Source organism: Atractosteus spatula, chromosome 2 (genome assembly GCF_055471065.1).
Source record: "Atractosteus spatula isolate fAtrSpa1 chromosome 2, fAtrSpa1.hap1, whole genome shotgun sequence".
Lineage (NCBI taxonomy): Eukaryota > Metazoa > Chordata > Actinopteri > Semionotiformes > Lepisosteidae > Atractosteus > Atractosteus spatula.
In genome coordinates this window covers 1,413,056-1,435,080 of record NC_142707.1, presented here as the reverse complement: position 1 = coordinate 1,435,080, position 22,025 = coordinate 1,413,056, and the positions used below count along the sequence as shown (strand labels likewise).

The following is a 22,025-nucleotide window of genomic DNA, read 5'->3' as shown; positions in this document are numbered from 1 at the left end:
AAACTGCTCACTATCTAAAAGCACAGTTTGTATGTGCCCAATAAGCTTTAAACTATTGCATTATCACTGCACATCAATAGGTCTCATCTCAAACAAAAAGGGACCAAAAGACAAGTGACAACAGACAAAAGGTAAATTTGATGCTGAAAACAGGAGCCAACTGCTTTTTTTAACATACAACTACCTGTTGTTTTTAAAATTTAGCACCTCTGACAGCTTTTCCTGTACTAGCTCCTGGGGCAATGAGACATGGAGAGGCACTTCTCCAATGTCACTGCCTTCCAGTTGCAGAGCCAGGCATCAGCTGACCTTCTCGGGGCTCCACAGCCCGAGGGGAGCGACAACTAGAACTGACGGAGCCGAGGAGAGTCTCCACCTGGAGCCTCTGACCCCACGGGAAGAACAGCGAGAGAAACTGCTCTCAAGTTTAAAAACATCACAGGAGCACAACAGGTACACACCACAACACCAGATGGCAAACAGGACACACAGACAGACCGTTATATGTCATGGATTTTATTCTGCACGGACGATCTCCTCTCTTCACACGTCTTTGTTTGTTCAGAGGGATCAAGAAGCCTCGGTCCCTTTGGCAAGTTGAGCTGGGGTGCCGTGCGGTGTGACAATGGGGGTACGCAAGTCTGCAGGACAGGTGGGGTGGGTGGGGAAGACTGGAGCCTTCTTTAACAGACAGCTGCGACTGGTACCGAAAGGTACCGTTCACCAGAAGAAAATAATCTGTTAGAAATCCTGTAAAAAACACTGAGATCAGACATCCTGCCTGTACCCTTTCTTTGAAATCCCCCACTCTTCTCTCATTCCCACAGGGCGAACCTGCTGACAGGCCACTGGAGATAACCAGCATGACTACCAGCCCCTTGTTGGGGGATATTAAACTGTAAATGCCTATTCGAACACACATAGCCATGACCTGTGCAACAGATTCAACTAACAATCCACACCAGGGGTGCCCAATCCTGTTCCTGGATGCCGATGTGTCTGCAGATTCTCATTTTAATGATCATTATTGGTTTTATTGGACCAGTTTAACAGCTTCTCCCAGCAAGAGATGCAGATAATCTGCAGGAGGGGACAGTCCTGCTGCAGGCACACTGCCCAGCCCCTTCAGGATGAGGGCTGGACAGCCCTGCTGCAAACACACTGACCAGCCCCTCCGGGACCAGGACTGGGCCACCCTACTGTAGACTCACTGACCAGCCCTGCTGCAGACACACTGACCTCTCCAACCCCTCATCTTCACTGACAGTGCAAAACTGTTTCTTAGAGAAAAAGGAAGGGAAAAGCACTGTCTCACTTCACTTTTGACAGAACACTAACCGGTTAAAGGTATTCAAATGTATTTAGTAAGTGTTGTCTCAATCACTTTGGCTTGAGTCACCCCTCACTTATGCCATGCTTCCCAGTCTTTAGAAACGGATCATGGGGACCTGTCAAGCTGTCTGGATTAGGCCTCTGCAGGACCAGGGCTGGAGACCTGTGCGGTCAGTAGGTCCAGGCCTGGCCCTTCCGGGATCATCACTCAGAACTTCATCGGACTCCTGGCCTTCACCCATTCCAAGACTCTCCGCGCCTGAGCAATGGTGGTACGTTCACTGGCTGTTGAATGGCAGTTACAGACAAGAGATTGCTCTCTTCCAAACGCAGCAGGAGCAGCTGGAATTCAGAGCCTGAGATGGAGAACACTTTGTTTTATCTTAGTGATAAAGGCTGGTACAAGCAGTAGCACATTGCAGGATACAGCCGACAATGAGACCACATGGTGAACACTTTGCACAAAACGTTTAGAGGGATGTGAAGGAAACACATCAGTCTGTGAGAGAGGAGCACTGGAGTCCTCTGCTGTTGACAATGAAAACTCAGGAATTACCGTCCTCCATGCTTTGGAATGACATTTTTTAAGTGCAATTTCTCTAAATCATAAAACACAAGAAGTTAAATAATAACCTGAAATAACAGGACCACATAGACCAAGCACTGAATTACAGTACAGTGTGCCAGGTGTTAGTGACTGCTGTGCCTTCATTATGAATACTTCAGTTATTTCCTTTGAAACAGACATACACGTAAAGCTAACAGATTCCTTACTATCAAAGGGAGCAAATATACACATTATATATATATATTTATAAAATAAGCCTATTTGCTGCTGAACTCTAATATTAACAAGCTCAGTTATCGAAAAGGTAATAGGAAAAGGCTGATAATCTCTCACACGCCAAACTCCTGAGAAAGCTGTGCAACTTGATTTTGAACTTCAGAACCATCGCTGTTAAGCAGCTTTTTAAAATTTTCCTCCAGTTTTTTTTTTTGTTTGCTGTGTAATTGGAGTTTCATCAGAAACGAGGGTGGATTCAGCAAGGGGAGAAGAGCACTGTGGGAGACATTTTGCACAAACAGGGCTGTGGGGCACAGAGTGCTTTCGTCATGCCAGCAGAGGCAGAGGGTGCAGTTTAGGTGTTAGAATGAGAATCTGATGCTTCTCCGTACCCTTGCTAATGCTCTCTGGCTCTCTGCAAGTTCAGAGGATGGAGCTACTTGCATCAGCTACAAGCACTAGAAGCACATTGCAGCTGAAACGAGACAGTTAAGAGCACGTGGTATCAGTGTAGCTGGTATGCGCATGGGCAAAGCTTTTCCCTTTTTTAAAATCACTGTCAAGCCATTTTTTTGGAGAACATGGAGTCGAGCTGAAAACACGCTGCGGAATATAACCGCGCCTGAAGCTTTGACTACGACTACACCAAAAATGAAAGCAGCAGCCCCCTCCTAAGCACACTTGCAAAAGGACAACTGTCTCACGCCTCCCACTGGTCGACACCCCACTGCCCTTTAGAGGTCGAGACCGGCAGTGCATCATCACCCCCGTCCCCAGAGAGCTTCCTAGCCCCTCCCCCATCTTCATCATTCCCAGCATGCCAGCCTGAAGGAAGCTGTTAGCAAATGCCTATAAGATGGCATGCCTAGGAGTCCAGTTTCATTTTTTTTCTGACTGATGGGAGAGAAACGTTTTTTTTTTTACAGTAAATACATTCAGTAGCAAATGCCCCTCCTGCCCCACCCACTTCCTGCTCCCTGCTTGACAACCAGCATTTTCAGGTCCAGTCTTGGAACACAGCTCCGCAGTCTGCGCCTCTGGGTGACCGCTGGAGCTGGGCAGGACAGAGCTGCGATGGGGGAGGCCTGGCTGCTCCTAGTCGATCGTTTTTGGGTCCTGTCCCAGAACTGGGGAGGCCTCTTTGCTGAGACGCACAATCTCCTGAGACAGAACTTCGAGGTCCTGAGGAGATGACAAAGAAAATGCACAAAAAAACACTTTTTTAGGAAGAACACCCCTTTACACTGGAAGATCTTTCCAAGCAATTGGGGACACTGCCTCGTCTGTGGCGGAAGTACGTCTGACGAGCTGAGGTGCAATCAGCACATAATCAATTGTCTGATCTGTGATGCATCCCCACTCACAGATCGGAAGCAATTGATCGGATTCCTCAAGGATACCAGAAAGTCACCTTCCCTGCGCTTTTTCAAATCCAGACTCGAAACCCCGCCTGGCCCCTGCAGCTTCTTTTACATTCCAACCCCTTGTTTTTAAGTGGGCTAATTTTGTAACCTCTTCTCCTTGTTCATTTGTTTCCTCTTTAAAAAGCACGACAAGTTACTTTTAAAGGCATTACATAAAATAAAGTTTATGATGATGATGACGACGACACAGTTGAGTGCTCATCCACATCAAGACAGGAGTCACTTCTCCTAATGAGACACTGCCTTGTCTGCGTTCGGCAACACGGATCTGCACCAGCTCGGGAAAGGGAGAGTGGAAACTGTGAAATCTCACTTCCGACCATTATTCCATGACACCACGGCAAGAGCCGGACAGACGAGCGTTCGGGGAAAAGGAACTGGCCGAAGGCCTCCCTCACATCAGCGCTCTGAGCTGGGAGAGGGAACTGAGCATCTCTGTGTCTCTCTATCTCATCAAGATGAAACCGAGCGCTGGTGCACACGACCCCTCTGCACCCCACGGCCACCCCTGCAGCACACACACATGCACGCGACAAGGACGCACAGCGCAACGCTGACCCCGAACTGCTTTTCAATTTGTGCTGAATTTTGCTGCTGAATTTATTTTCCTCAGAATGCAGCTGCAGTGCAGAGCAGACGAGAGACGGATCTACAGGTGTGCAAGCTGCCTTTCCGCACTGCCTCCGACACTCACAGCAGCACGAGGGGCTCTCGGGGCACCCCCCCGCCCCTGGAGCACCGCCGTCACGGCGAACCTCGAGGAAAAGCCCAAGTACTGGGTTCGAACAGAGAGAAAGGAGGCACAAAGCCAAAAATACTTTTGTTGCTGGGACACAGCAACAAATGTTCAAATGCAGGAGGGAGTTTTTTGGAAGAGAAGCCATGCGATAGCAGATCAGAGGTGGACGTGCACTGCAGAGAACTCCTGCACCTGGGAAGAAGCTGAAAATGGCAGGAAGGTGATGACCCTAAATGCCCTCCACCCTTCCCAATCCCCGATTTTAGATCTGAAATCTGTTTCACGTCGGACCAAAATCGCAAGAACAAGAAACGATATTGTAGCCGAACAACTGTTGTTTATTATCCTGGGATGCGGTAAACGACGTCATGCCTGGAGGCGTTTGTAACGAACGAGCTGCTCTGTGCTGTCACAGCACACGCGGGCCGACCCTCTGTTCAGCTGCAGAAGTGGCTCTGAGCTACGCCTGGCTGAGCAAAGTCTAGACGCCAGCTCCCTCAGAACGAGCCCTACCACGTGAGAGCAGCCTCTCCCTCATCTTTTTTTAAAGCCTGTCCCTTTACTGCAGCTACAGACAGCCTGTCCCAGAGGCCAGTGCACACTGGGTTACCAGGAGGCTCCCAGCTGGGCCGCAGACCGACGCAGCGGCAGTCCGAGCGAGCCTCTGAATCCCCAGGCTCCCTCCTTCACAGCAGGAGTAAGGCTCCGGCCATCAGCCTCTCTATAGCCTCAGATGGCAATTCCACAGTTCAAACACTGGGGATGAGCATCTTCTAAACGACAAACCATCATCATCATCATAGCTGCCTGACAGACTGCTTATTGCTGCTGTTTCCCAGTGCCGGGTGCAAGAGGAGATTGCTTCTCTTGTTTTGACATATGACAGAGTTAACTTTCTTTTTGAAGACTTCTGTAAAGCAAAACATAGGAGGAAACATTACCTATAACATCTGTTTCTTGTCTGGCTGCTTTCGCGTACTTACAGGACATTATGTGATGCTCAGCAATTACTTTTCTATTCCGGGTAACAGACAATTAGTGACACTCATTTCCTGCCTTTTAGTGAAATGGATATTTCCAATTTTTTATTTTGCGTCTTTTTTTTAAATCCCTGTGCTCTCCAAAGTTCCTTTCAAACTCACTTTCTGTGCCTGAAAATAACGGGGCTGCTCTCAGCTCTCCAGATCCCAGCCCTGTAGGTTATCGAACCCAGACAAGGCAGAAATTTAGACAGCTGGGGCCGAGGACCACAGCTCAGCTCCCAGGAGAACAGAAAAAGAATCCCTGAATCTGCACCTTCTTCACCCTGTTCACAGAACAATGGAGTCCTGGACAGGCAACAGTGCTGCAGTAGTGCCTTTTCCTGTCCTTTCTCTATCGCTCCTCCTGTCACCCCTCTCTCACACCCTCTCCTCCCATCCTGTTCTTGCCCTCTATACCTCTTTTGCTTCTACCCCCCACTTCCCCACCTGGTTCTGCCCTCCCTCTCTTCCCCCCGTCCCTGCCCTCTGTCCTGCCCCTGACTCTTCCCCTCATGTTCCTGTCATCTGTACTGCCCCCAACTCCCCCGCTTCCCCTCCTGTCCCTGCCCTCTGCCCCCCCCAGCTCCTCCCCTTCCTGTCCCTGCCCTATGTCCCACCCCAGCTCCTCCCCTTCCTGCCCCGCCCCCAGCTCCTCCCCTTCCTGTCCCGCCCCCAGCTCCTCCCCTTTCCTCTTCCCACCTTCTGTAGGTGCATGTTCTTGGTCAGCTGCTCCTCCAGCATGTTCTGCAGTTTCTTGTTCATCTCCCGCAGGTTCTCGTCGCCGGGCTTCACCAGGTCCCGCAACACGGAGCCCAGCCCCCCCCTCTCCTGCTGGCCGCCGTGACCCCCAGCGGCGGCTCCGGACACGTCTGGCAAGCAAGGAAACAGGAAGTGGAAAGCGAGGTCAACCTCACAGGCCAGCAGCTCCCCGCCTCCAGACGCCTCCAACCTCACCTCTCTGGCTTGTGACCGAGTCGAAGCTGACGCTGCTGCTTAATTAAAATAATAATAATAATAATAATAATAATAATTGCTTACACTTATATAGCGCTTTTCTGGACACTCCACTCAAAGCGCTTTACAGGTCCTGGGGATCCCCTCCAGCACCACCAATGTGCAGCCCCACCTGGATGATGCGACGGCAGCCATAGTGCGCCAGAACGCTCACCACACATCAGCTCTCAGTGGGGAGGAGAGCAGAGTGATGAAGCCAATTCATAGATGGGGATTATTAGAAGGCCATGATTGCTAAGGGCCAATGGGAAACTTGGCCAGGACGTTGGGGTTACACCCCTACTCTTTTCGGGAAACGCCCTGGGATTTTTAATGACCACAGAGAGTCAGGACCTCGGTTTTACGTCTCATCCGAAGGACGGCGCCTGTTTACAGTCTAGTGTCCCCGCCACTATACTGGGGCATTAGGACCCACATGGACCGCAGGGTGAGCGCCCCCTGCTGGCTCCACTAACACCTCTTCCAGCAGCAACCTTAGTTTTGTTAGAATGGTTAGAAAAGGCCAGTTTTCCAGACAGTAACTGGGTTTGACCTCTTGCACTCTGGAGCCTCAGTCAGCCCCTTTAGCTGTGATGTACAGAAAAAAAAGAGAGGAACCTGCATCAGGTAAGAAAGAGGTACCTGAGTTTGATTTGATCACAACCATTAATACTATCAGGCTTTAAAGTCGTTTTGTATTTTCACAACGGGAGAAACTCATCAAGCACCAACTCAGACAGTAATGCGCTTCCCCCCCCACCAATACTGCTCTCCACTGTGAAAAGAAAACACTCATCTGTCTCAAAGCCACTTGTAAAATGATCACATTTTCACACATTTGGTGAAAAAGACACTATATACACACAATATACACACTACTATCCATCCTTTTTTAACCACTTCTTCCAACACAGGCTCGCGGGGGAGCCAGAGGCGATCCTGGGACTCAACGGGCGCGAGGTAGGACACCAGTCCATCTCAGGGCACACACAAACACCGACTCGGAGACACGCTCACACTCGCACCAGGGCCAGTTTCCCAGAAGCCCATGAACCCGCCAGCACGTCTTTGGACAGTGGGGACATTCCAACTCACACAGTGCCACACAGGAGGCACCCCAGGAACCGAACCCAGCACTGCTCACCACTGTGCCACCATCTCTACTACGAATCTAGTTTAACTGATTTTATTATCAACCTGCTTGTTTAATTACATGTCTAAAAATCTTCACCAGGGGTAATGCAAGCAATTGTTTTGCGTTCAGCAAGGGGGGAAGGACAGAAAACAGCAGGCACTTATCTTAACATGCAGAACTGCAAGAGTTGAGAATATAGAAGAGAGTTCAATAGCTGACTAAACTTTCCTGTATTGTTTCCCCACTTAGGTCCAAAACAAACATCTTGATCATATCCTGCGATAACTAAGCTACAAGAAGCTAAACGATCCATGTGAACAAAGCGGAGCTCATCTGTAATGATTCTCATATTCCTACACAGAGGTCACCCACTTAGTCAGTTATCAGGATACTGGTTTCCAACACTGACACTAATAATGTCAAGTGGAGTGACTGCGGTCATCTACTGTTTCTACTACAGCCCTCCAGCTTCGGAAACCCAAACACAGACTGGTAACGGAGCACTCCGGGGAGAGGACAGGCCAGCAAGCGATACGGCCAATGACCTGAAATTAGACTAAACGCACAGGGTTTAGCAGTCCAGTAATCTCAACTGGAGGGGTGGCTGCCCCAGTTTCATTTGATTTAAATCCAGTGTAAAGGGCCATACCAGACACTGAGATCATCGCTTGCTTTGATTAGGTAAGTGATACTGTCAGGTCGTTAGCAGTCCAGGTGACACCTGTTCACCGAAGATCTGGCGTTTCAAGTTTACAGCACAGTCATGTTCCTGCTGACCTATTAAGAGTAAAACAGGGCTCTTACAAGTGGTATCCTTCCTGCAAGCAGAGCGTCGTCTGAGCAGGCTAGAACACTACGCAGGCACACTACCATGCTTGCATGGCTCTGCCTGCACTACTGTGAGGAAATGGTCATGTTTGAAAAGGTGAATTAACAAAGTTATATTTCGCACATTTCAAATCAAGTTAAAATTAAAACAAACACAAACAACAGCTTGGTTACCAACTTGGGTACTAACTCTTCAATTGCCCGTTCTCAAAATCCAGCCCCAGCCGTTTAAATCTTATGTATTTATTAAAAGGCATACAGAAATGTTTTCTCTGCAAAAGACAAAAGCAGAAACAGTTAATCAGTTTGAGGATTGCTGTGTAATTCTGCTGTGTTAGTCTAATGTCTGGCAAACAAGTACCAAAAGAAATGTTACTGTGTGATTTAAGAGATGTACTATTCTACCTCCCAGCAAAAAAACAAAACACCCCAGTAATCTCAGCATATTTCACCAGTAATAAACAGCTGATTTAGAAGTAATGAGAGACTGTCACAGAGGAAAGATTTGCAATCTTTTGCTTAGCACAGAAAGGCTTTGGGGCTTCACCTTAAAGAGTGTCAGTATAAAATAATTTTAACTCTCTGGAAAAAAATCAGACACTCGCAGAGCAGAGAGGATTTATAGCAAAAGCACAGATAGTGAGTATGAAATACGCTGGGGACAAGACAAGTTCTTCTGTATGGTATTTGTCCTTGGAAAACTTTCATGTTACAACTTCTAATTTATATTTCTGGGCATCACTCTGTTCTTATATTAAGGCAGGTGTCTCAACTGCACACCACTACCGGACTACCGTAGTCATACATCTACTTTGTTGAATTAGTGAGCTACTGAACACACTGCAGCCTCTCACCCCAACAATGAACTCCTGAACACACTGCAGCCCAGCTCACTGATACTGAGACACTCAACACACTGCAGCCCAGCACTCTGAAAATGCTCAGTATCAGAGAGCTCCAATGGGTTGAGCTGAAAGCTCATTATGTGGAGAAAAAAAAGGATCTATCTATAGAGGCCTGTGTTGTAATGCTGGAATGAGAGCTGTAGCTTTCTCATTGTCGCTGACCGAGCGAAGTTTCGGTCTCCTCTTCCCAGCAGGCTAGAGAGCCCAGTGAGCACTGCATTATTGAAGATGAGTGTTAAGTTCAGTTAGGCGTGTCTTCGTCCTGAATCATTTACATCCTGCTACTGTCAGCTCTCATCTACCAACTGTGGCTGATGCTCTCTTGTTCTCCTTTCACATTTCCCCAGTGCAGTATTTCCTGCTAGGAAAATGCGATGATCAAAAAAGCTCACTGCAAGCATCACAGTCTGCCATTAGCCAGCAAACCATGAGCCTTGTAGCACAGCGTCCAAATGGAATTCGTGACAGGCCCCAGTCTGTCAGCCTTCCCCACACTGTTTGTCAAATATTTCATGCACTAATAACACAGGGATAAAGAGAGAGGAAACAGGAACTTTTCATCTGTTTTCTTTTGTTTGTCCCTTCTGCACCTGTGCACAGCATAACAAACCAGGACCTGCTGGCGCCTGAAGTACAGCTCAGCCTTGAAATTGTTCTGTGAAACACTCCAATATCAGCCCTCTGTATTGCGCAAATAAATATTCTAATCTGTAATATTCCATTGGTTAGATGCACATTACAGCTCTATATAGGGATCACAAAGAATGCCGATGCAATATAGATGAAGTCAGTTATACTGACTCAGCAGAAACGTGGCTAAGATGCACAGCATTAAGCTTTAATCCATTAATCGCTTTTTAACTTAAAACCCCTTCTTTATAACAAACTATGCAAGATATTCTGCTTAACACTGAGCTACTGAACACACTGCAGCCCAGCACTGTGACTCTGAGCCACTGAACACCCTGCAACAGCCGCAGTTTTCACTAACGGCTCTCTCAAGATCAATCCAATTGCTTCCTTCGGAAGATGAAGTGTCAAGAGACATTTTTATCTGTTCAAGTGCACCTCCTGTTACATCTTTGCTCAGAAAATTCTTATAGGGGTAAAAGGGTAAAAGCTGCTGAAATACATAACAGCATTGTTTCCCTGCAAACCAGTCACATTCGATACAAATGTTTAAGAAAATACAACACATATGCAGCGACTCAATATTTTTGGTACTGTCTTTGTAAAAGGTAAAGAAAGAAAAACTTGTGACAGGAGGCAGAAAATAGGAGAATTATAGAAATAATTGGCACCGAGTCATTGAGGAGGATTTCTTGCATATTTGCGACAGAATTTACAATTAGAGAATGTCGGCCTTGAGAGAAGAGAGCCTAGCATTCAATGTTAAACTGGTCATTCATGAAATTAAACAGGGAGAGAACTGCGATACGAGGAGAGAGAAAGAGGGGGGAAGGAACAAAGAGAGAGAGAGACCATCAGAGCCGTGGAAACAGAGACAAGGCGAGTCCTTCCTCAAACCCTCTTAAACAAGAGTGCGGAAATGGGATTATGAAGTTAAAAACAGGTAAAAAAAACTGATAAAAAACACCACACGGATACATGTAGAACATTATCTCCTTGGCCTCCTGAAAAGCTAGCGGTGACCTGTGACCTCCCATTTCAAGACTCAAAGTGGGACTGACCGACTGTGCCGGAGGAAGGGGACCAGAACCCGCAGGACGAGAAGAGGGAAGAGGGAACGGGAAACGGGAAACGGGACGCGACGGTGGCAGCTGTCTGGGCAGCGAGGAGGCGCCAGGCGGCCAGGGGGCCGATGGATTGGGAAGGGCACACGGCTGCCAGGAGGACAGCGAGAGGGTATAATGGGGGCACAGAGGCTCCCCCCCCCCCCCCCAGAGCAGGAATTCCAGCGTGGCTTCTACTGAGCACAGCTCTTCACTGGCACTGTCTGATCGCTCCCGAAAGTGGATATAATGCCTCATTTTTTAAGACTATCCAGTCAGAACTCATCCTGAGCATATGCAGCTATAAAGAACTGACCCCCAAACCCCAGCCCTAGTGTGGAGTCTGACCCCCTAACCCCAGCCCTAGTGTGGAGTCTGACCCCCTAACCCCAGCCCTAGTGTGGAGTCTGACCCCCTAACCCCAGCCCTAGTGTGGAGACTGACCCCCTAACCCCAGCCCTAGTGTGGAGTCTGACCCCCTAACTTCACCTCTAGCTTTAATACTACGTCTGACCCATCTTGCCTATTGCCTAACCTTGCCCTACAGTGTGAGCCAGCAGTATGTCAAGATCACAGTGAGCTGCGCTGCAGCTCCACACAACCTTCAACCCTCGCTCATGCAGCAGACTCGCGGTGTCGAGAGAAGCGACTGACGACCCCGGGCCCGTCAGTGAGCTCTGTACGGGAGTAGGGAACAAACCGAGAAAAACAAAACACCCGAAAACAAAGACATTCAAAGGCAAACAAAAAATGTTGACGTTCTTATTAGGAAATCAGCTGAACGTGAGCACTTCTGGGCTCTCCTTGACTGATCTAAGCCCTCTTCCCAGGATCACACTACATATCCCACAACAGGAATACGGCTGCAATCCCACAGACCTCTTAAGAGTGCTGTACATGGATCTGGAATAAAAAAGCTTCTTTCCAAAGTTGGACAGCTATTCACATACAGCTTGGCTCAAAATAATGGGATCACTTATTTCCAAGTATTTTTTTCTTTAAAGCATTCGCTTTCTTTATACTTCAATTTGACAGCTCCAAAGGCAACATTGATCAGGTTTTGCTAAAGGAGAAAACCTTATTCAGAGTCCAGAATGCAAAACAACATCTTGGACTGATCTGGAGAAGAAAACACAGAATCGCACGACATCTTTAAACCGTCATCTTGTGTCTGACCACAAACAACTCGCACAATGGGGCAGAGTGGCCACCCAGAGAGAACTTCTGATACAGCTGTGTGGCCAAATGCTTCTTTTTGTAAACAGACCAGACCTTTTTGTACTTTTATGAAATACAAAACTCATCAAATATTGAGCAAAGACAGTAACTCAGATCAACGCTGTTTCTTAGATTTCACATAGAGCTTTTTCAAGCCACTAGCTTCTGAAGGCAGTAAGACAGACACAAAAATAGCAAATTTAAAAATAGAACAATAAAAGATTTAAAGAGGATTATAAAAAGAGAAACGCAGGGGGTGCTTTGGAGGCAAGAAGAAAAAAAGTCTCCAGACGGACACAACACACGCCCGTTAGCAGACACACGAGCTGTTTCCATGCTTAATTTAAACTTAAGTTCTATTTTTTCTTAAGCTCTGGTGAGATTAATTTACACACCACATCCTTCCAGCAGCTGCTTATCCTTTTCTGAGATTGTACTGATGGAGATTAAATTCACATCGGGAGCCGACTCCACACAGAAAACGCCCTTGGGAAGCCGGGCACCTTGTGAGCGGCCTGTCCCGAGTTCAGCCAGGGCATACTGGGTGGAGAGCATGTGGCAGCTTGGAACAGAATCCCCAAGGCACTGACCACGTCACGCCACCTGACCGACTGGCCTTAGGGCGACACCTATTGAAATCGGAGGCAGGAACTACTCTTTAGATAGAGAGCTGTCTGAAAACAGCTGTTCAGCTGTGGTGTTAAACCCACCTGTCAGTCTGGGATCCTTCAAGCACCACGCTTGCTGGCTGAGATCCCTGAACCCACAAGCTTTAGAGTAACCAAGCTTTTGGGCAATTGATGACCTCTCACCTGTAATCAATCTTATTCTCTGGCCTTAGCTCGTATGAGAAAACATACACAAGGGTGTTTTAATAGGGTGAGAAGACCTCCCAGGGCAATCATTTTATTGGCACATAGGCACACGTACAGTATGGCCTCAGCACGCCGCACTTTCCCAGACCTGCACTGGGACCCCAAAGCTCTGAATCTGCCGCAGCTGCCCAGAAAGAACGGAGCTCTGGGGGTCGGAGTCACTTGCGACACGACTACTGAGCGCAAACTGCCCGCTGGGCAGGAGCTTCCTTGAGGGCCCTAAGAGCTGGACAGAGGGCAGATCAGGGCTGCAGGCCATCCAGCAAGAAGGATGTGGCCTGGGTCTGTCAGCGCAGCACAGGGCACGGTCAGCAACGCCTTCTGCACAAATGTGAAGAAAGCTTTGCACCTCAGTGTCTGACCACATCTGCATTCATGCCTGGGGTTACTCTGGACAGGTGTGTCCTTGCATGGGCTTATGAACAAGGAGATAGTGCACTACGCCTGCGAGGATATCTCCATTCTCGACTGGCAGAGGTCCCGTTACCCAACGTCTGGACGTGTCCTAGTTTAACTGAGCAAACACGCAGGACAATTAAAATGACAGTTACCTCTCCTGCTGTCCATGACGTAGGTCTCAATGATGGCACTCTTTCTGCAGATGTCATCGGCCATGGAGGAGCAGCTGACCTCCAGATGTTTCACCTGAAACCACAGCAGCTGTGTCAACACACTTGCGGCAGAGATATGGCAGTGCACAGGTAGAACTCAGGCACCCATAGAGACTCAAGCACTGTGAATTGTGAGGATGCAGAGAAAACAGAGACAGTTTTCGAAAGTTGTCATGGTGCAGAAAACAACCTTGATCTCAGTTTCTTGAAACATTCAAGTCTTTACAGGGTCACAGCCAGAAGGAGACCAGGGGTGTACAGGTACAAGAGAGGCAATTTATTGGTTTCTTTAAGCCCAGTTTTAGAAAATTGTGTTAATTAGAGCAATAAAAGTTAAAATAAACAATGAAGACTTTACAGCTAAAGAGAGGGTTCCCGCTGCAGAGCACAGCTGTCAGATTTTTCCCAGAGAGCCACAGCACCTTCTGGTCCTGTTCTGACTGGTCCTGCTGACTTAATTGGCTGAACTGTTTCCTTAATTGGACAGATCTGACACAATGTCCCAAACGTCAACATACGTGACACTCGCCTCCTTTGTTTAAGTACCTAGATGCTCAACTATAGTCTCTTCAAGGACGGAATCCAGCACATTTTCTAGGTCTCGCAAATCATTACCAGCTGAAGACCTTTGAAAAGTGTCAAACTGTTCCAGTGAAGGTGGATGTCCAGCTCAATAAGATCAAAAACAGCAGAACTGTAGCCAAGTGTCAAGGGCCCTTAAAAAACATTACATAAATGAAATCAATTAATGATCAGCGAAGTGAAAGGGTTAGTTAGAAGAAAAACTAGAAGCTACCAGCCACTGAGCTGAGCCGGGTCACCCAACCCTGGTGCTGGAGAGTCACAGTCCAGCAAGCTTCTTGGTCACCATTAATCATCCATCCATCGTCAAACCGCTTCTTTCAATTCAGGGCCGCAGGGGAGCTGGAGCCTATCCCAGCAAGCAACAGGTGCAAGGCAGGACACACCCTGGACAGGACACCAGTCCATCTCGGGACACACACAGACACGGACACACCCGCACTCACACCAGGGCCAATTTTTCCAGAAGCCAATTAACCCACCAGTTTGTGGGAGGAAACTGGGGCACCCGGAGGAAACCTAAGTGAACATGGGGAGGAGATACAAACTCCACGCAGACAGCACCCCAAAGATTGAACCCAGGGCCCCAGCTCTGTGAGGCAGCAATGATAACCACTGCATCACTGGGCCACCCTGTCACCACTGGTCATCTGTTGTACAGTAATGTGTTTGTGCACCCAGCTTTACCGACGAACATGCAGTGTCCCAGTCTCGACAAACTGCTGGCTTCTGGAGACACAGAAACCCTGCTGGCCTGTGGCTCTTTCGGTGCAGGCCTGGACCTGTAGGAATGTAGGTCAGTCTCTCAGAGGGACTCTTGAATAACAGGCGCAGGAGGTGCTGTTAAACTGCCACAAAGGTGCCAGACAGCCTGATTACCGAGTCTGAAGCTGATCGTTTCTGACTTGACTTGGACGAAGCCCAGAGACATCCATCCATCGCCCGGGTCTCACCGCAGAGGGGAAGGTAAACTGTCACCTTACACTCACCTCCCAACACCTCTGACCTTGGTAGAAAATGGGCATAAGGCCTGGGCCACGCCCACCGGTGTCAAGGCTAATTAGCCAGACAGCATTGCCAAGACACAGCACCTCCAGCAGGGCACTGGCTGCGCTTCAGAGATCCCATTACCCGGGTGCGCTCATGTGTCAGGAAAAGATACATGCTCCGCGTCCCGGTGAGCCTGGCAAGACCGAAATGCCATCTAACCCCGAACCAGGGGCAGCGCAAAGCCCCTGCAATGGGCAGTGCCACTGCTGCAAGTCAACGTGAATAAAACCGCATAACAGACCGCAAGCTCTTAAAAGCAGCAGCAGTGAACAAAAGAAAACGTGCCAAGACAACAAGATATAAGACGTGCCAAGTGACTTTCAGTTTTATAGAACCGACAAGTGGATCCAAGATACACTTTAAACAAACCACTTGAAGACACACACACACACACACACACACACACACACACACACAACGAATCACATCAGGATGTAAAGCTTACATTGTGACCACTGCTGGTGTACACAAGCTCATCAGAAAACTTCAAGTGTCATTCACAAAGCTTTGTGCATGCAGACGTATTTACCAATAAACTACTCATCTCCCCCAAACTCATTTTACCCAGAATTAACATCAATCACAGCATGCCTGGGGTCTGTTCTCTTGTTGGAAAATAAGCTTTTTCCCCTATCGGTCTCTTCCCAAATAGAACTGGGCAGTCTGGGCATCTACTCTTTAACAAAAACACTCCTTACATTATTTAGTGATCTGTTGCTCTTCTCTTTTTTAAACGGAGCACAAACGGGGTGAAGTTATCAGTTGAATTAGACCTTCAGCAGTTTTACAGGAGTTGGAGTGGCAGCACCTTGCTTTCATTTTAACATTAAAGCCTGGACATGCTCCACGCCCTCGTTAGCGCGCGCTTCACGTAATCCGACACCCAGGCACCGTCGCTAGCCCCTGGAGCGGGGCGGGTCTGAACAGCGGGACAGGGACTTCGGAGAAGAAGGGCCAGCAAGGCCGGAAAAAAATAAAAAAGAAATGACCACGTGCCGGACTTACTGATGGAGAAACAAAACCGCTTCAAAAACAGAAACACAGGAGGAGGGAAAAAAAAAAAGCTCCACCTTCTCCTCCAGCATCCACTTCTCCTGCTGCACCTCTGCCAGCCGCTGGAACAGCTCGCTGATCTCGTCGTCGGAGAGCTCCGCGGGCCGCTGTGCCTGGGGGCTGCTGGTGTTGGACTGGGGGACGACACCAGACAGACTCAATATTTAGTAGCATTAGAAGATTAAAGAAGCACGCGGTTTCTGTCCTTGAATAAACTCAGACAGCGATCAAGCCAAGGCGCACAGGAGCCACTGGCAACACAATGATTAAGAGCACTTCCTAGCACTTTAAATCTGCCGGTGCAAGCTCTGGCTTAATTGTCGTTTTTTTTTCCTGTAGATACGGTTTACGATTTGATCCCCCTATCTCTCCTTAGCAGCAACAGGACCCATCTTGATTTTCTCTCTTCTGAATCTCGCAGGACAACTGACCATCATCGCTGCTAGAAGCATTTTGGTGGAGCTGGCCTAGAGACGAAACACCAGCACAGTGGTATCCGAGACGCAGGTCCCTGAGGACCTGAGGACTCAGTGGATTGATTGCGGACACTTATATCGCAGAGCACACGCTGTCTCATTGGGGGAAAAATTACTCTTCAGTAACAGATAAAAACATCACCACTGCAGAAACATCAAAGCTGTTCAGTAAAAGATCTGTAAAACGATTGCAATATCTTATCACACAAAACCCCCCAAAAATGTTTTAAGGCAGAATATTGCAGTGCGTGTTAACAAGAAACTGGATAGCAGTCATTATGCTCTGTAAATGCAGGCGCTGGACATAACATGGGGAACCAGCTGAGACTGCAGCATTGCTGATGGGTATCGGGGCCAGAAAACAAACCTTCATCATTTCTTGAACATTAGCCGTGTTTTGACATGCCTGCACTGGGACAGCCTGCGATATCTCACCCTGCAACACCGTCAGCCCCGTTATCCTTCATTGTTCTTCGATCATTTGGCCAACGCGGTTATCCAAAAGCACCTTACATCCGTGTCAACAGCTGGGCATTTTACTGCCTCAGTCTGAGTGAAAGACCCCGCTCAGGGGGACAACAGCTGCACCCCACCGGAGATTTGAGCCCACAGCCTTCTCATTGCGAATCCAGAGCCCCACCCACTCCTCCACACTGCTGCCCCCCGGCCCTCCATGCCCGTCTGCGCTGTGCGTCGGGCACTGCCCTGGCTGGAAGAGGCGACTGCACCTTGTTGGCGCTCTGGGAGGCTGATCCCTCCTTCATGATCTCGCGGTAACTGAAGGAGGACACGCTGCTGCTGTCCCCTGTCTGGGTCCGGCTAGGCGAGCTGATCTCCGACAGCACCAACTCCTCCAGGCCTGCCACAGAGAGAGAGCAAGTTAATACACCAGTGTATACAAACACTGTCACACACTGCACTCCACAGTACATGAACACTGCGCTCAGACTGAGCTACCGCACACCGCTGTGGTCAGTCTGAGCTATTACACGCTGCTGTACACTAACAGACAACTACGGCACCCCTTTATAAACTAATCTCACTGTACACTAAAACTGCTCTGATAATGAAGGTTAATACAGGACTGCAGTAGAATACAGTAATTTCAAAAGAGAAATTAGGTTAATGCACACTACTGTACACTGCCAGGGCTCTAAACCTGAGAGAAGGGTTTAAAAACCCTGCACACAGTAACACTGCACTGAGACTGGTAGAAGGTTAATGCACACTGAACATTTATACTGCATTAAGACAGAGATGTGGTTAATATACATTGTAAGCACTATCAGCCACTACCACTGCAATCAGAACAAGACTCTGCACAGCCTCTCCGCATCAGAATCCTGCACACTCCTACATATACACACCCCCAACAACTGCAGCAACACAGTGAGCAAAGGAGAGAAACATGGCAGACCTTCAGGAGTTAAAATAACGGAGAAAAATAAAATGATTCCAACTAGGATTAATTGAGTATTGTGAGAACTGGCTGGCACCTTTAAAGAAACAACCCTTGATGGGTTAGGGATAAAGGTGGCTTCTGTTAAAGGTAAAAGAAATTATTTTTAAAATAACAGTGATGAAATAATCATTTCTAGGTTTCTACCCAGCGGATCCAATTATCATTGGCACCGGCTGCTGCTGCTGTTTCTTCTTTAGCCTGACTGCCGCGATGATGACTGCCCTGTAATTAGGCACGAAACCTCGTCAAACCGCAATGGACAGAAAGAAAACTAGAACTAAAACTTAGGAGGAGCAACTTCCTGGAGCACAACGGTGGAAAAGCATACTGGTAAGCTCTAACTTTTAAGCTGTTTGAACCCGGCAGAAAGGCTCCCTAATTTAAAATGTGTTATCCTCCACTTTGCATAGAGCAGCTATGAAACATTTAAGCTCCCTTAAATTATAGATGCCTCTGAAGAGACCGGCCCTGGCACAGCTATGCATTGGAGGACTGCAGAAGCCAGTCTACCATGTGCCAGGCAAGGTTCCCTGATGCATTCTTTTTGGTGGGGGGGGGGGGACATTATAAAATATTTATTGGTCTCCGCCATCTCGCTGACGAGGATGGCAAGCGGGGGGGGGGGGGGGGGGGGGGGTGTGCCTCCTTAGAAGTAAACTTTTGGAAAGCTTGACCACACACACAGAGCTGCATCCAGAAAAACACCCAGTAGCGCAGCACAGCAACCACAGGGGGAGGGAGAGCTACTAGACGACAGTGCTGGGCTGCAGTGTGTTCAGGAGCTCATTGTTACAGTGCTGGGCTGCAGTGTGTTCAGGAGCTCAAAAGAATGAGAAAGAAAGGTAACAAAGCAATGATCTTGAAGGCAGTGGTCGTCAGCGAGATGGGGCAGGCTGGCCGCGGCGCAGAGTGGACAGCTCTACCCTCTATACTGCAATCTCACGCCATTCCCCCTCTTCAAAAGCAGCAGTGAGCCGCAGACCATTTTTTCAAAAACTGCTGAGAAATTAGTCTTTGCATAACTGCGGGAGAGAAGGCTCTTATCAATATTGAATGTCATCGTTTACTGGAGAGTTACCACAGTGCTGCCTGACTGCAGCTCTCTGTCATAGTCTCACCAGCCCCATTCAGGGTTACTAATAAAGGAGTTTCCACTTCTTGTGCATAGAAGCGGGGTTATGGCATTTACAGTTCTGCAAGATAATCAAAATATGGAAATATACTGGTGATCACTTTGCATTTATTAATGCTGTGAAGACTAAACTCGATTTTAAAAGGCTGAAAAGGGGAGGTGTGTGCGGTATAGACTGCAGAGACGCTCGGCACAGGCCGTGCTCCTCAGACACGAGGGACAGGGCCGAAGACCACTTGTTCCTCCTTTCCCCTCTCGGGCCTCGTTAGCCACTGTCAGGCATAAGCAGGATTCACCGAACCGCTGCTCTCAGACTGCCACTCCCGCTGCAGTGATGTCAGCATTAACCTCATCTACCGGCCGGGGCGCGAACACAGAAGAGCAGGAGATGTCCCTCCACGCCTGATGAGGAGCAGTGGTCAGACACCTGGGCTAAGGCTCTGTACTTCAACTTGACCGCTCTAGACCCGGGCAGCCCGGCTGTATGCACCAGGGGTGACCCTGTGATGGATCCACCGCCAGTCTGCGAGTCTGAATAACCTAATGCCAAGTGACCCCTTTCAAACCGATCGGACAATGCGAGATGTAGCCAGCGAGATTCTCTCCTTTTTGCCAGAATGAGAGCCTCGATGCTGCAAAACTGGACAGGAATATCGCTTTGCAATGTGGCAGAAGGAACACTCTCAAAGTACGAGAGGTGATTTTTTTGGTATTTCCTAGAGCTGAGCCACTTGACCTTTCCAACTCCAGCTGAAACGGCACTCGTGGGGGAAAAAACAAAATAAAATGAGCTTCTTTTCCTTCTTAATGCCTCTTCTGTTTCTCTCTCTCTGTGCAGAGTCTTAAAAACCCATTTCAAAGGCTGTTCTCCAGCCACCGGTCTCCATCCCAGGAGGTGCTGTGCAGACCAGTGGAGCTCCTCAGCAGGTGGAAGAAGCCTGGCCTTTTGCTACCGATTTGCAAGCGTCTTCCATTAAGGTGGCTGTCAGGCAATATCAAAGAGGCAAACAGGAGTAGTGCTGGCGGAGCAGCTGGGTTTTGTTTTTTTTTAAGGGAACTGACAGTGGAAAAGACATCTACAGCAAAGGCAGGCCACCAGCAAGCTGCTGTTTGAGAACTTGAAGCGTCACAGCCAGGACTCTGAGTCGCAGGCAGACATGAAGTGAAAACTTGAAGGGCGTTCAGCACAGCGTCACACCTGTCCGGCTTTCATCCCTCTGGAGACACGAGAGGCTCGGGATTCCTCCTGCTCGCCCCCACTCCCAATCTATCTTCATTTTTCTCAGCCCGTAAATCCCAGCCACTTTGTAAAGTGCTATATAAAGACTTTCATTTAGCCATGCATCACACCACGCAAAGCGCAGGCTCCTTCTTCATTGAAGTCAATGGCCGGGTCGATAACATTCATCTCCTTCCGGATAAAGTCGATTGGAAAGGTTTTCTTCTGCTCTCAGCCGCTCCAGACATGCTAATGGATGTTCGGAAATGCAAAACTTTGAAGGTGTAATAGGCACCGTTAAGCTGCAATTCTTAATTAAACGTGACAACCTGAAATGCGTTTCCAAGTATAATTTCCGCCTTTACTGACAGGCAAAGGGGGAAAACTGTTGGAAAACTAAAATCAACACACCCCTTCTCACCCATCAGGAGTGCTGGATCAGAGATGTTAAATGTCTCAATACACACAGGCTTCAATCAGCAGAGAGAGAGAGTTGAGCGGCATCATGAATTTGATGATGCCTCAGCACTTGTGAACTACAGACATCATCTTAAAAATATTAAGTACAGCAATTATTTATACATAGAGTGAACAGAGTGCTCAACCTGCATTTCTGTACTATACTCCAATGTAAAAATAGCCACAACAAAATTAATGCCACTTTTTTGCACGACAAGATGACATTTTGGGTTATTTCAGAGTTCAACTGTAACCATGTTTTACAATGTTTCGTCTAAATCAGCACAGCACCAATAATTAGTTGACTTATACAGACCTGCCTCCCAGCTAAAGGGAGTTCCGCACTATTTAACAGTCGAGGATGAAGGAACGGAGATTACAGTGCGCCAGAGCTCTTCGCATTCACTCCGGGAGAGCATGTGAGAGGACCCGTCTAGATAGGCAGAGTGGCGCTACAGATTTTCTTGAGGTTATATGATTATTATATAATGACATAATACATTCTGAATTACAGTTAGGAATAATTACTAATTAGTGTTTCACGCTATAAATAAAGGTTTGAGAGGATGCCCTCTTTACTCTTCACCCCTCTCTATATAAACTGCAGACATGCCTGTCCACAGACGCACTTCAGCTCGAGCCCATCAATCATCTGTGTGCCTATTCGATCCCCCAGTAAAGTCCTACGTATTGCACGCCTTAGTAGATGAAAAACACAGGGAACAGCTCTCGAGAGACAAGAGCCTGCCTTAAGACAGGAGTCCTCCTCACACACCTGTCCTGGTCTTGGTGTTGGTCAGGATCTCCTGCAGCCTCTCCTGCAGCTTGTCTGCTCTCTTCCTCTCCAGGTGCAGCTGCCTCTTCAGGTCCTTCAGCTGGGGCGAAAGGAGAGAGAAACACTGAAGGAACAGAAGGGAACCTGCGCCAGGCCAGGCCCTCCGCCTCGGCCTCTCCCCTGCTCCTGTGGGCTGAGGCCACGACAACCAGACAAAG

At 48.3% G+C, this 22,025-nt stretch overlaps 1 protein-coding gene across 3 annotated transcripts in view; it reads right to left on the bottom strand.

Moving 5' to 3' along the window:
* Nucleotides 1-500: 500 nt before the first annotated feature.
* Nucleotides 501-22,025, bottom strand: part of gripap1 (GRIP1 associated protein 1) — a 44,844-nt gene continuing 23,319 nt past the window's right edge. For 2 of the 3 annotated variants that reach the window (XM_088934214.1, XM_088934231.1), the window contains 6 exons: nucleotides 21,808-21,907; nucleotides 17,489-17,619; nucleotides 16,302-16,418; nucleotides 13,540-13,633; nucleotides 6,001-6,170; nucleotides 501-3,298 (listed from right to left, as the gene is read on the bottom strand). In XM_088934214.1, the coding sequence (XP_088790340.1) occupies nucleotides 3,212-3,298; nucleotides 6,001-6,170; nucleotides 13,540-13,633; nucleotides 16,302-16,418; nucleotides 17,489-17,619; nucleotides 21,808-21,907 (699 nt within the window). In that variant the 3' untranslated portion in view covers nucleotides 501-3,211. Of the gene's footprint in view, nucleotides 3,299-6,000; nucleotides 6,171-13,539; nucleotides 13,634-16,236; nucleotides 16,419-17,488; nucleotides 17,620-21,807; nucleotides 21,908-22,025 lie in introns of those variants that run through there. The other variant, XM_088934222.1, reaches the window with a different exon arrangement.